This window comes from Oryzias melastigma, linkage group LG5, assembly GCF_002922805.2.
Source record: "Oryzias melastigma strain HK-1 linkage group LG5, ASM292280v2, whole genome shotgun sequence".
Taxonomy (NCBI): Eukaryota; Metazoa; Chordata; class Actinopteri; order Beloniformes; family Adrianichthyidae; genus Oryzias; species Oryzias melastigma.
This window is the reverse complement of record NC_050516.1, coordinates 1,196,949-1,208,854: the sequence shown is the minus strand read 5'-3', so window position 1 is coordinate 1,208,854 and position 11,906 is coordinate 1,196,949. Positions and strand designations below refer to the sequence as shown.

The 11,906-nt window shown below is 40.1% G+C and overlaps 2 protein-coding genes across 4 annotated transcripts; one reads left to right on the top strand and one right to left on the bottom strand.

Annotated features, from left to right (window-relative positions):
- Positions 1–379: 379 nt before the first annotated feature.
- On the bottom strand, positions 380–2,838 carry arpc4l (actin related protein 2/3 complex, subunit 4, like). 2 transcript variants are annotated; one of them, XM_024271163.2, is made up of 6 exons: positions 2,690–2,838; positions 1,997–2,115; positions 1,626–1,737; positions 1,449–1,544; positions 966–1,136; positions 380–889 (listed from the first exon to the last, which is right to left on the bottom strand). In XM_024271163.2, the coding sequence occupies exons 1-6, from the start codon at positions 2,690–2,692 to the stop codon at positions 884–886; spliced, it is 507 nt and encodes a 168-aa protein (XP_024126931.1). In that variant the 5' UTR covers positions 2,693–2,838; the 3' UTR covers positions 380–883. The 2 variants fall into 2 exon arrangements, with proteins under 2 accessions (XP_024126931.1, XP_024126929.1); XM_024271161.2 differs by lacking the exon at positions 2,690–2,838 and adding an exon at positions 2,496–2,651.
- Positions 2,839–3,186: 348 nt separating this feature from the next.
- Positions 3,187–8,533, top strand: tada3l (transcriptional adaptor 3 (NGG1 homolog, yeast)-like). Of its 2 annotated transcripts, none has more exons than XM_024271158.2 (9): positions 3,187–3,338; positions 3,615–3,891; positions 3,966–4,213; positions 4,320–4,425; positions 5,529–5,664; positions 5,741–5,844; positions 5,920–6,023; positions 7,799–7,990; positions 8,085–8,533. In XM_024271158.2, exons 2-9 carry the CDS (start codon positions 3,682–3,684, stop codon positions 8,275–8,277), a joined length of 1,293 nt encoding a protein of 430 aa, XP_024126926.1. In that variant the 5' UTR covers positions 3,187–3,338; positions 3,615–3,681; the 3' UTR covers positions 8,278–8,533. The 2 variants fall into 2 exon arrangements, with proteins under 2 accessions (XP_024126926.1, XP_024126927.1); XM_024271159.2 differs by lacking the exon at positions 3,187–3,338 and adding an exon at positions 3,345–3,540.
- Positions 8,534–11,906: the final 3,373 nt, after the last annotated feature.

Below are 11,906 nucleotides of genomic sequence, written 5' to 3'. Positions count from 1 at the left end.
TTTCAAGTGTGAAGACGTCCGTCTGTTTTAGCAGAAGTTGTGCTTGAGATCCTTCAAATAAATAAGCAGAAGTTAACATGAAAATGTCTTGAAGTTGTCTAGAGAATTTGCTAGTTTTGCAAAAGTGTTGCTTTAAAAAAATCCATATAAAACCTGGAAGTTAATAAGGTTGTTTTGTTTTGAAAATCCTGCTTTTAACATGAACTTCTGATGTTCATAGTTAGTAAAGTGAAAGGTCGTCTGCAACACTTCCTCTTTCTCACACCAACTCTGCGTGACATCAGGGTGAGCTGTAGGTGTCGCTTCGAAAACTTCCTCAGTGACCAAATCCATTTTTATAAGCAGCAGCAGCAGCACAAACAAATGACCATAAATGGCGTTTTTGTAAGTATAAAACAACCGACTTTTAATTCTCTTTCACAATTTTCTAACATTGACATATTTGTGATGTTTTGTTGTCATATCTTCTTCCACTTGATGTAATGAAACATAGTTCCTAAAAAATGAACAGAGAGTTTTGTGACAAAATTTGAAACGACAGTGACAGATTTGCACAAAATAGAAAACCCCTGGAGGCCGACAGTCGCTGCAGCAAGCCCTCAGCGCCCCTGTACTCGTGGTTATCAACTTGACTAATACTTTAAGGACCCGCCTTTGTTTGGGGATTTGATCAGAGTGGCTGAAAATGAAACTGGTAAATATTTCCTTATATACAGGAATTGATATTCACAGGTACAGGGAACTAGCTGAGAGTGCCGCATTGGATGCAAGCCTCTCATCTCTTTCCTGATAGGTGGTTTCCTCCGTTTAGGGTGTCTACTTGTGTGCTGATTGGCCCTTACAATGATCCCAGGTTGGTGCAACACCAAGAACCCTGCTGTCATCAGAACTGCGGAGAAAACAAGCCGCCATTAATAGTGTATCGATTTGGATGGAAGATGCAGAAAATCAAACAGGTTTCTTACGTTCTTGAGGAATTCTTCAGCAACAATACGGGCCCTGGCGTTAACGGACAGCTTCATCTCGCTGATCTCCTTGTCAATCTCCTCCATGAAGTGGATGACAAAGTCCACCAGCTTGTGTTTGTACATCTGCTCCGTGTGGAAGTTGGTAATCAAGAAACTAATATCATATCCCTATAAAACCATAAAAAGAGAGATTTTTAAAATAAGAGCATTTTGTTTGGAAAAATGAATATTCAAGCATTAAATCATATTTAAAAAGATGGCTCGCATTCTTTAGGATAATCTGGACTCAGTTTTTTTTAGGTTAACATCATTTCATCCAAGAGATTTTCTCAATTAAAGCTTCGTAGATAAAAGGAAACATCTGCACCTTAAAAAAAATTTATAGATTAACCTTTTAGTTTTTTTAGCTAACGATGACTCTGTTGTCCCACAGTGCATCTAAATCTATTTTGGGCACAATTTAACTGATTTATTCCTCACCTCCACTGGCTTCCTCCTCAGAATGAAGAAGTTCTCCGCTCTCATCATCATGAAGCGCATGAACTTGTGGCAAAGGATCTTCTCGATCTCATCAGCCTGTGATCACAACATACAAGTTTTCAAATGCTCCTTAAAATCCTGGAAGAAATATATTCATCTGTAGAGATTTATAAGGACCTGCTTGACAGCAATGCTGACTCGGACAGAGTTGATGGACCCCTCGATGAACACCTTCTCCTTGTCGTTACGGCTGATCACCACCGGTTGAAGCAGCAACTCCTTACTGCTCCTGTAAACACGCATCTCGTCAGTTTTACAACTTCTCAGTCTCTCTTTGCTAAGAGGGCATCTGCAGGCAAGCTGTAGCAAGTTACATCTGGTGGATTTGAAAGCTGTGTCCATGTCTGTCTTTTTTCCCCTCCTACAAATATTTCCCAGTGCAAGTCTGCACAGGTCCAGACTGAAAGCAGCTGATGATCCACGATCAGAAAAGATGCAAAAGCAAAAAAACAGAAAGAAAGCTTTGCAGTTGCTGGCGTTACACATACCTGACCTCCACCTCAGGCTTGTTGTGGCGCTCCACCACCTGAGAGGAGAAATTCTCCAAACAGAGGGCTGCCTGCAGGGTGGCCCTCACAGCGTTCAGGTAGGGGCGCAGAGTTGCTGTCTGGAAAGAACAGACCATCATGTGTGAATGAATCTTTAATACAAAAAGGCTTTACTGAAACTTAAAGTGATCCAGGCTGACATTTATACTAAAAAGCCCCAATTATAATAGTACATTTACTTTTTGTTTGTTTTCTAACAATGCCGTTTTTAGTCATTTCAATCAAATATTGTGATTGTACAATTAATTAAGCTATGTTAGCTTGTTTCTTTTCACTTACTGGATTTAATTGGAATAGCGGTTGTGATTTTAAGAGATTTTCTTGTCGAAAATGTGATCATCGCTTGTTTTTATATATATTTTTTACTGATTACCGGGTGACATAACAGAGAAAAAAAGACCTTAAATGAAAAGGAGGCTAACAGGAAAAGGCAGCTCACCTCTGTCACTCTAGTTTCTGCATACCTAAATGAAGGATGCCTGGTCTTTGATTTTAAGCTACATCGGTCCACAAACACCATTTATGAAGATCTAGAAGCTAGCTAGCTTATCAAACATTAATCGAAACTATAGTTGCTAGGAATAAAAAGCTACATTTTAGGCTATAAGGACAAATATTATGCACCAGACTTACCATTTTGAGCCGTAAAAGACGGAAGTTCCTCTGCCACGCCTGGGACGGCTCTTCCGTAAATCCTGCATAGTAGAGTAGCGCTGGGGTACGTTTGTTTTCTTTTCTTCATTTGATGAGGTGCACAGTTTCTCAGTACGCAGGTGCTCTGGCCGTTTCAATGTGTAACTCCGCTCACACGGAAATAATTTTGAGTAAAATCGAGCAAACCCCATCAGACTTCGATTTCACCGTACTAGGGGGGAGACGTTTTAATTCGGCGACAATTTAGACTCGTAATATCCATATATTATTTTTCCTTTTGATACATTGTTGGGTTTTATAGTCAAAAGTTTTACAAATTTCACAGCATAATATCTAAATTGATAATATAGGGACAATTTGCTTGACAGATAAAGATCCTTGACAAATGGTTTCTTCCGACTGTACCATTACAGATACAGCTTTAAGCGGTTTTTTAAATATTTTGTAACGTTTTAGGTAGGTATTGTCTATGTTTTCGATAATGTGTATTTCCCTATATATAACATTCTATACAAGTAGCGAGGCTTCAACTCTGTTCACTTCAAATTGGCATATTTAATAAAAAAAAATACAAAAAACTACCCCAAATGCACGATGGTATAATCCATCATGGGCACCTTCACTGACGGTAAACATCGTTGATCTTTAAAAATTAATTACTCTTCTGATCCTGGGGTGTGTAACGTTAAAATATGTGCGTTGTATTGTTTTTGACGTTTGTTTTAACTCACCCCTTTCTGGACATTTATCTGTATAATAAAAACATGTAATTTGGGGCACTTCTGGCCCGCGGCTGCGTGGTGCAGCCCTGCTCCGACGTGTGTGAATGTGTACGTATATGTTGTTTTTTTTATGTAATATGTGTTGCCAAATCGGGTCAATGTGAACTGTGTGTTCGTTTCAGATGGTTGGTGAATTACTCCACTTTACGTCAGTTACAACCGACTAACGGCTCCCCGCCACTCAACATCATGAGCGAGCTGAAGGACTGTTCCCCGCTGAAATACTACGACTTCAAGCCCGTCGATCATGTCAGGTTGTGCCCCCGTTACACCGCCGTGCTGGGCCGCTCAGAGGACGATGGCATCGGCAGTGGGGAGCTCGATACCCTGCAGCTGGAGCTGGAGACGCTTCTGTCTTCAGCCAGCCGCCGCCTGCGAGCCCTGGAAGAGCAAAGACAGGTGAGTGGACAGTCATTCATCCAGCAACAGATCATTGGAACACAACATTTACTGCACTGCTTTCATCCATCCAGATCCTCACAGATTGGCAAGACAAAAAAGGAGACAAGCGCTTCCTCAAAATGGGAAAAGACCCAGATCCTGCTGCCACACCCCGCCACAAGCCCAAGAAGCAAAAACTGGATGGGAAGGGAGCTCATGGACAAGGACCGGGTCCTGGAAGACCCAAATCCAAAAACCTGCAGCCGAAGGTTCAGGAGTATGAATTTACAGATGACCCACAAGATATCCCATGCACCCCCAAAAATGATGCTCCCAACAGGTCAGCACAAGCTGCTTTGGCAGCATTTTTTTGCCTCAGCTTTACTGTTTAGTTTATTTGTATAAATTTAATATATATATATATATATATATAATTGTCTTCTCAGATTCTGGGCTTCGGTTGAACCCTATTGTGCTGATATTACCAATGAAGAAATACGGCTGCTTGAAGAGCTACTGAAACCTCTAGAGGACGAGGCTGAGTATTTTAAAGTAAGATTTTTTCAAACGTTTGGTTCACTTAAGGCAGTGATGGGTCCTGATTGAGAGCAGGACAAGCCCAATTCTCAAAATAAACCCTTCAAATTGTTTTCTGAAGGAATGTTTGTGTCTTAACAGTTACTGGTAACTCATTTGGGTATTGGTAAATAAGCTGTGTCAAAATTTTGTTAGTAAATAAAACTTTACCTATAACTTTACCTAAAACTTTACCTTTACCTATATATTGAAAGTGGGTCTGTGTGCTGTGCACGTTTTTATTTGACAAACTAACAGCATAGAAAACTCCAGAATATTTCAGAATTGAACATATATTAAGAAAATTAAGCTCAAAATTTAATTTCTAAGTATTTCTTTATTCAAATTTTTGTGAATCAGGAGCAGTCGAAAAAAAATGCTGTTATTTGTGACAAAGAAAGTAAACGGTGCCGGCCAGAAGCTCCCTGCATCGACTTGCAGACAAATCGATCCATGAACGTCTTTGTTTTCCTCATCTGAGTTGGCATCTGGCTCAGAACTGTACGGCTGGATAGTTTCGCTATTCCTCAACATTTTTGTTGCACTGTTAACGTTAGTTTTGGTTGTGAGGGGCTGTAAAGCTAGCGAGAGAGAATGTAATCAGCTCTCGGTGATGGGAAGGGGAGGCGTGGTTGCTCCATGCCACTGGTACCGCCCACAACTCTGAGATGAATTTTTGATGAATTACTGCAGAAAAGTCCTAAGAAAAATACACCAAATTTTTTTTTGGCTAAAGGCGTCTTTACAGGACTGCTGTCTCTTAAGATAGATCAAAAGATGATTGGACTGGGACTTTTACATGTAAACGAGCGTAAAGGTAACGTGTCATGTGACCGTTTAACCCCTTGATGCCTGAATTTTTTTTCCAGCTAAGAAAAATAATTCACTTGTTTTTTCTGTAAATGCTAGATTGAGGTAAATTTGCAGCAGAAGTGGTTTGATTGCATCAATAGGCGTCAGATGACTGTGAATGATGAGTGGCTGTAACGTGAAGTGTGAGGCGGCGCCTCGGTTGATTGCCTGCAGATGAAACGGAGTCGGACTTAAAGCAAACAGAGCTTTGTTGGTGTTGATCTTAGATTCCGGCGTTGGGGAAGCACTACTCCCAGAGGTGGGCTCAAGAGGATCTGCTGGAGGAGCAGAGGGAAGGTGCACGAGCCAATGACAAGAAGAAAGGCATCATGGGAGGTCCGCTGTCAGAGCTGGATGCCAAAGGTGAGTAAAAGTTCAAAATTGGTGTTTGCTGTAAAGTTTCGTTCCCAGGAAAATGTTTCATGTTGAATCCCTGCAGATGTAGATTCTCTGCTGAAGAAGTCCGAATCTCAGCACGAATCACAAGAAGACGGCTGTCCGTTCGGCCCTCTCACTCAGCGCCTCCTCCAGGCTCTCGTAGAGGTCCGATTGTTTTTTCCTACTCTCAATGAGAATGTGCTTTTTCAATTGAAATTAAAGATTCTTTTCCTTTCTCAGGAGAACATTATATCCCCCATGGAGGATTCTCCTATTCCTGACATTTCTGGAAAAGATGCCGATGGTGCTGGGACGTCCCCTCGAAGTCAAGGAAAAGCTTTCAGGTTTGGCCTCTTTCACAACAAGTAGATGACAGCACTACACTTAGAAACATTTTATTTTAAGATTAGTGCTGCAAGGAAAACATCACAAAGGCTTTGCAGTGAGTTACATATAAAGTCCCACTCCAACTATACCTACGTTGATATCCCAGCATTCCGTAGTTTACAGCTCTCCCACTAGCTTACAACCCCTCACTTGAGCCAGATGGCAGCTCAGATGAGGAAAACTTGGACGTTCATGGATCTATTCGTGGATGTATCAGAAATGGGCGGAGCAGGGAGACTTTACCCGCCTGGACACAAACATGAGCTTTTTCAAACTGCGGTTTTTCATCTGCCCCTGATCCAACAGAATTTGAATAAAGAAGTACTCAGAAATTGAGTTTTAATCTTAAATTATTGTATATATGTGGGAAAGGCTACAAGAACATGTTAAAAAACACCAGATTTTTATTGGAGTGAGGCTTTAAGAACATAAGAAGCTGTGGTTAGGACAAAAATCATGTTCATTAACTATTTTTGAAGCAGTGATGTCTATTTAAATAGTAAAAAAACAGTAAAAACTTTGCTTGAGGGCCGGCTGTAGTGCAGAGGAAATTATTTTTTTGTTTTTCCATTCATTTTTTTTACTATTGCAGTTATTCATTTTCTATTCAAAGAATTTCTTTTTATTCTATTTTTATTTTTTTCATGAATTTTTATATTAATCTTTTCAATTTTATTTCATCTCATTTATTTTTAATGTAGATTTGTATTTATTTCTTTTTTCTTTTTCAATTTTATTTATTTATTCATTTATTTCTTTAACTTATATATATTTATTTCTTTTTTTTCCAATTTTAGATATTTGTTTCTATTTTAAATATTATGCATTTATTTATTTGTTATTTGATATATGTGTTAAGTATTTATTAATTTTTTTTGTTTATTTTATTCATTTATTTTTATTTTTTTATTTTTCTTTGTGCTCAGTAATAATCAATACACCTCAATTGTGCGCCACATTTTTCAAATAAATTTTCACATTATATCACAAAGTCTTACCAGCTCAGTGGCCTTGTGGTAGAGTGTCTGCCCTGTGACTGAAAAGTCGTGAGTGCAAATCCGTGGAAAGAGTAAAATTGGAACCCATTGGAGAACAAATTTCACACCCAGTAGTGCGTGACAGCTAATGACACGGAACTCTATTTTAGAGTAAAACTAGATTTAGGCTTAAAAGGAAAACATACTTAAATTAATCAGTTGTATTGTTCGCCTTTGAAGGATTTTTTAAGTAACTAAATTCTCCCGGATCACCAAATTCAGACTTGAACTTTGTTTCACAAGCAAGTTCTCCCCTCCTTCTTGTTCCAATGGAAACTGCTTGTGGTTAGGCTTAAGATTCATGACAGCATGGCTTTCACTTTCATTTATGGCCATAACGCAGCTTCCTGATTGGATGGTTCGGGAATCTTCAGCTCTCTTACTGTCCCAGCAGCTGTCAGGAATGTTTTCTCACCCATTTGCTCGTTTCAGCAAAGCGATTCTTCGTTACTTTCCCACTCTTTGTGGAACAAACCACACATCGGATTTTAAATTCAAACCCGATGAGTCACAATTAATAAAAGCCATGGGAACCATCGCAAAGAATAATGTTAAAAAAATACAGAAATTACATTTTTTTTTATTCCCAAAAGTATTTTTTCCTTAAAATAAACACATCTACTTTAAGGACAAAACAGAGCTCATCCTCTGAAATATATACCTTGCATTTTTTTATCTGCTTTTCCTGTCTCCAGTGTTCCTCACACCCGCTCCTTGGAGGCACGGATCAAAGAAGAGCTCATAGCCCAGGGACTGCTGGATCTGGACGAGCGACCTGGACAAGGAGGAGACTCGGAGGATGAAATCCTGGCAGAGCTGCAGAAGCGACAAGCGGAGCTGAAAGCCCTGAGTGCCCACAACAGAGCCAAGAAGCAGGAACTGCTTCGGTAAGAGCTGCAGATATTCACGTTTATCGCGGTGCGTCTCTGTGAGGCAAAAGTCGTCTCAAAGACATTTTCGATGTGTTCTGTCGTCTCTCAGGTTGGCAAAGGAGGAAATGCACAAGCAGGGACTGAGGCAGAGAGTGAGGGTGGCAGACAATGAGGTGATGGAGGGATTTCGGAGGATCATGGCCGCCAGGCAGAAGAAGCGCACTCCAACGAAGAAGGAGAAAGACCAGGCCTGGAAAGCACTGAAGGAGAGAGAAAGCATCCTGAAGCTTTTAGACAGCTAGAGGTTTCATGTGACTATTTTTTTTTTTTAATCCAAAAAGAAAAGAAGAGAACGTCTTCACACATTCACACAACACTCGTTTTACAGTCCAGGTAGAGATCTCGTAGCTGTTTTAACTGCATGCAGAGGAAACCCATTTGTTTAGAACGTGTTTTTTTATACTCATTGGATTTTTGTTCTCTATGAAAATTTATATGTTTCTCTTTTTTTATAATCATTGTAATGCCATCACGACAATAAACATCCATTGGAGTTCACTTGTTTGACTTTCTTTGTTTTTTTAAACTTTTTTTTGCATTTTTTTAAGACGTGGGAAAAAGTTTCTACAGGTTCCTGACATTTTCAAGTTTTTGGGGATTTTTTCAATGTTTATAAGAGCTGGAAATTTTATTTAGTGGCACAAAAGCATTACCTGCTTAAAAAAATATTGAAAATGTGGATAAAATAAATAGGAAAGGTTTTAATGGAATCTCTTCTACCTGAGGAAACCAAGACTAGTTTGTTTATCCACCTGACTACTAACCATGCAAATGTGAAAGGAATAGATTTATTATAGTTATTGTCCCAGGTACAACAAAATTAAAAGTACTCACTGGTCAGTGCTTCATTCACTCTTTTTGTAAGAACATAATAAAACATAATTTATACCCAAGAGTCTCGGAATAAAGAAGAAAAAAATTTAATGTGTAATAAATAGTCATATCACAAAACAAAGTCAATTTCTAAACCTGAATATCTTCCAACCACTGCATATGACTAAATTAGCTCATTTTGGCATCTACAAAGGTCATTTTAGGCCTTTCAGTGATGCCACATGGTAAGGGGCAAAGCTCTGGGAATTGTAGTTTTTGGTAGATTTAAAAAAATGTGACGAGACAAAATTGTTTTTCTCTGGTAGTCAGGAGGATATTAGAAGTAAAGGTTTTTCTACAATTAGAAAATACAGTTATGGTTGCTAGAAAGCTTATTATATATACGTATACAGTATATGCATGTACTGAGTACATATATTTAGATATTTTATAATAGTTGTGGTAAAGTGCAGGCAAAGCTTGAAATTTGACATTTAAAGGGATTAACCACTTAATGCCTGTTGTTGCAAATATACAACAAACCACTTCAGCTCTAAAATGACCTAAATGTAGCTTCAACTTAAAAGCAAAAACATATTTTTTACTATAGCTGGAAATAAATTCAGGCATTAAGAGGTTCACGTGCTGAGAAAAGGTTTGAAGCCTCCACATTTCCAATAAAAAAGCTCACAGCTAATGTTGTTGATCAAGACAATACTGTATTTGCTCCCTAGTCACTTCCCCATAAAAAAGGTGGAATTTTGTTTGCAGTCTAAAATGTTAATTTTTTTTGTGGAAACTTTTTCAAGATTAAAGTTTATAAAATCATTTTTGTCTAAATGCATTTGCCTTCAGATGAATAAACTGACCCACAAATCACCACCTATAAAATTCCTAATTTTGTATTCTGAAAAATGAACTGATTCAATCAACTTGGTGTCTTAAATACAATACAACACACCTGAATCACATGCAAAAAAGTGGGTTAATAATTTATCTTTTGCAAAAATTTGACAGGGTAGATTTTAGTGGCCTCGTGGTAGAGTGTCCACCCTGAGACTGGAAGGTCGTGAGTTCAAATCCAAGCCGAATCATACCAAAGATTCTAAAAATTAAGGAGCATTAAGGAGTTGGATTGGGGGGTTGAACCACCACAACGTTCTCTGAGCTTGACTCTGTTTGATGCTCGCTGCTCCCTCAGGGGTTGGGTCAAATGTGGCGAATTCTCACACATAGAAAGATGAGACTTGATGTCAGAATGTAAATATGTGTTGTTGACATTTCTCTCTTTCCCCACTAGATGGCAGTCATTGGCCTCACACGCACCAGGCCTGCAGGATTTGTGTGTATTTGGGTCTGTGGTTAGCGTTAACCCAACACACTGTGCCATTGTGGTGTGGGAGAAGTCCTCACTTGATGAAGTCCTGACTGATCTAGATCCCAGGATGAAGCGGGAGACTGTGAGTCCCGCACCAGCAGCTGTGCATCAGGGGTCACTCAGTTCACCCAATAAGGCTGACAGAGGGCCACAGTAATTCATGAGGGTTTCACGAGCGGCACCAGGCAGAAACACTACTAACTACACTGTCATGTGACCCGAGCCAACAACTGTCCATCCGTGCTCAAAGCTTTGTTGCTGGAAGTTGTTATAAATGTCAGAATAAAGATGTCCTTCGTGTGAGGTGAATAATTCAGAGTACAAACTACTTTCCAGAAGGTCACACGTTCTAGCCTGACCGTTTGTGGTGAGATCAGTGGTGAACTGCTTCACTTGACGTTTGCTCTGAGTTGACACAACAGCACCAGGGCACATGTATTCTAAAATCATCAGCATCAACACAGGTACAGTTAAGGGTAAACATTTTTCACAATAGATTTCATGTCTTTTTGCTCCAAGTCTTGTTTGGGTTATAAACTGGAGCAGAGACAGACGGGTTTGATGGAGGCTGATGAGGTTTCTCCACTTTGTGGTTTGAACTATTCAGTCTCCCAAACCCATCCTGTGCTTATTTGCATGTTCAGCCCTCAATGGAAAATGATTGAATTCACGATAATAAAAAGGTTGTTTTTAAAAAACTCGATGCTCTTTGTTCCTGAGTTGGAGGGTCCAACAATGGTCTGGTCTTTCCTTAATTTGAGCCAGTGCCCTCTATGTAAATTTGTAAAACCATCAATTAATGTGTATGAAAGCTCTTTTTTTGATAACACGCAGACCTATTGAGCCCTCCTCGCAGGTGAATGAGCGGCTGAATGGACGGCGCTGGCATCCCCTCAAGGCTGGGTGCACCGCTCTGAGCTTTTGTTGCATTTGTTGTCATAAGATCTCAAATGAAGGGCAGGTGAGTTTTGTGTGCGCTCAGCGATGCTCATCGGCTGTTTGCACATTCCACGTAAAGCTGCCTCTTTATGAAGGTCCAGGTGGTGGTCGTTGGGATACCGAACGCCGGACCCGGCCTCATCTTCACCTGCTGCCTCACAGCTGTCTCCCTCCACCCTGTCATGGCCTGCAAACCTTTATGTCTGTTTAAAAAAGACGGCTCTCCACTGAAGGGTCTGGGTACATGACACAAGTATTCTGGCTCGAGTCTGGGATTTGATATATGCCACACAAATACAGTGCAAACAACAGTGCTGTCGTGTGAGCAGGCTGTGTTTATATGAGCACACATGCACATAATATATGCTAGTATCAGTACGAATCAGTGGAAGGGGGAGAAAGGGGGTTCTCAGTGCATTGGTTCTTTGTTTCAACAAAGTGAATGAATTATGTCTCTTTCTCTGGGGCTCTCCTACTCCACCTCCGTCCCTGCGTTCCTGAGCCAGTACTGGGCTCAGACAGAACCATCCACACAGACCCACACACAGGGAGACACAAGAGTTGGACACTAAATTGTGAAGGGATTCACCATAAACCTGTTGAGCTTTCAAGCTGAATTACTGTAAAGTCGTGCGTGTGTGTCTGTGTGTGTTTGGGGATACAGACAGAGGTTGAGACAGCTGCTGAGGCCCACTGGTCGGCTGAGAAGAGCCTCTGTCTGGCCAGGCCACGCCTCGGCTC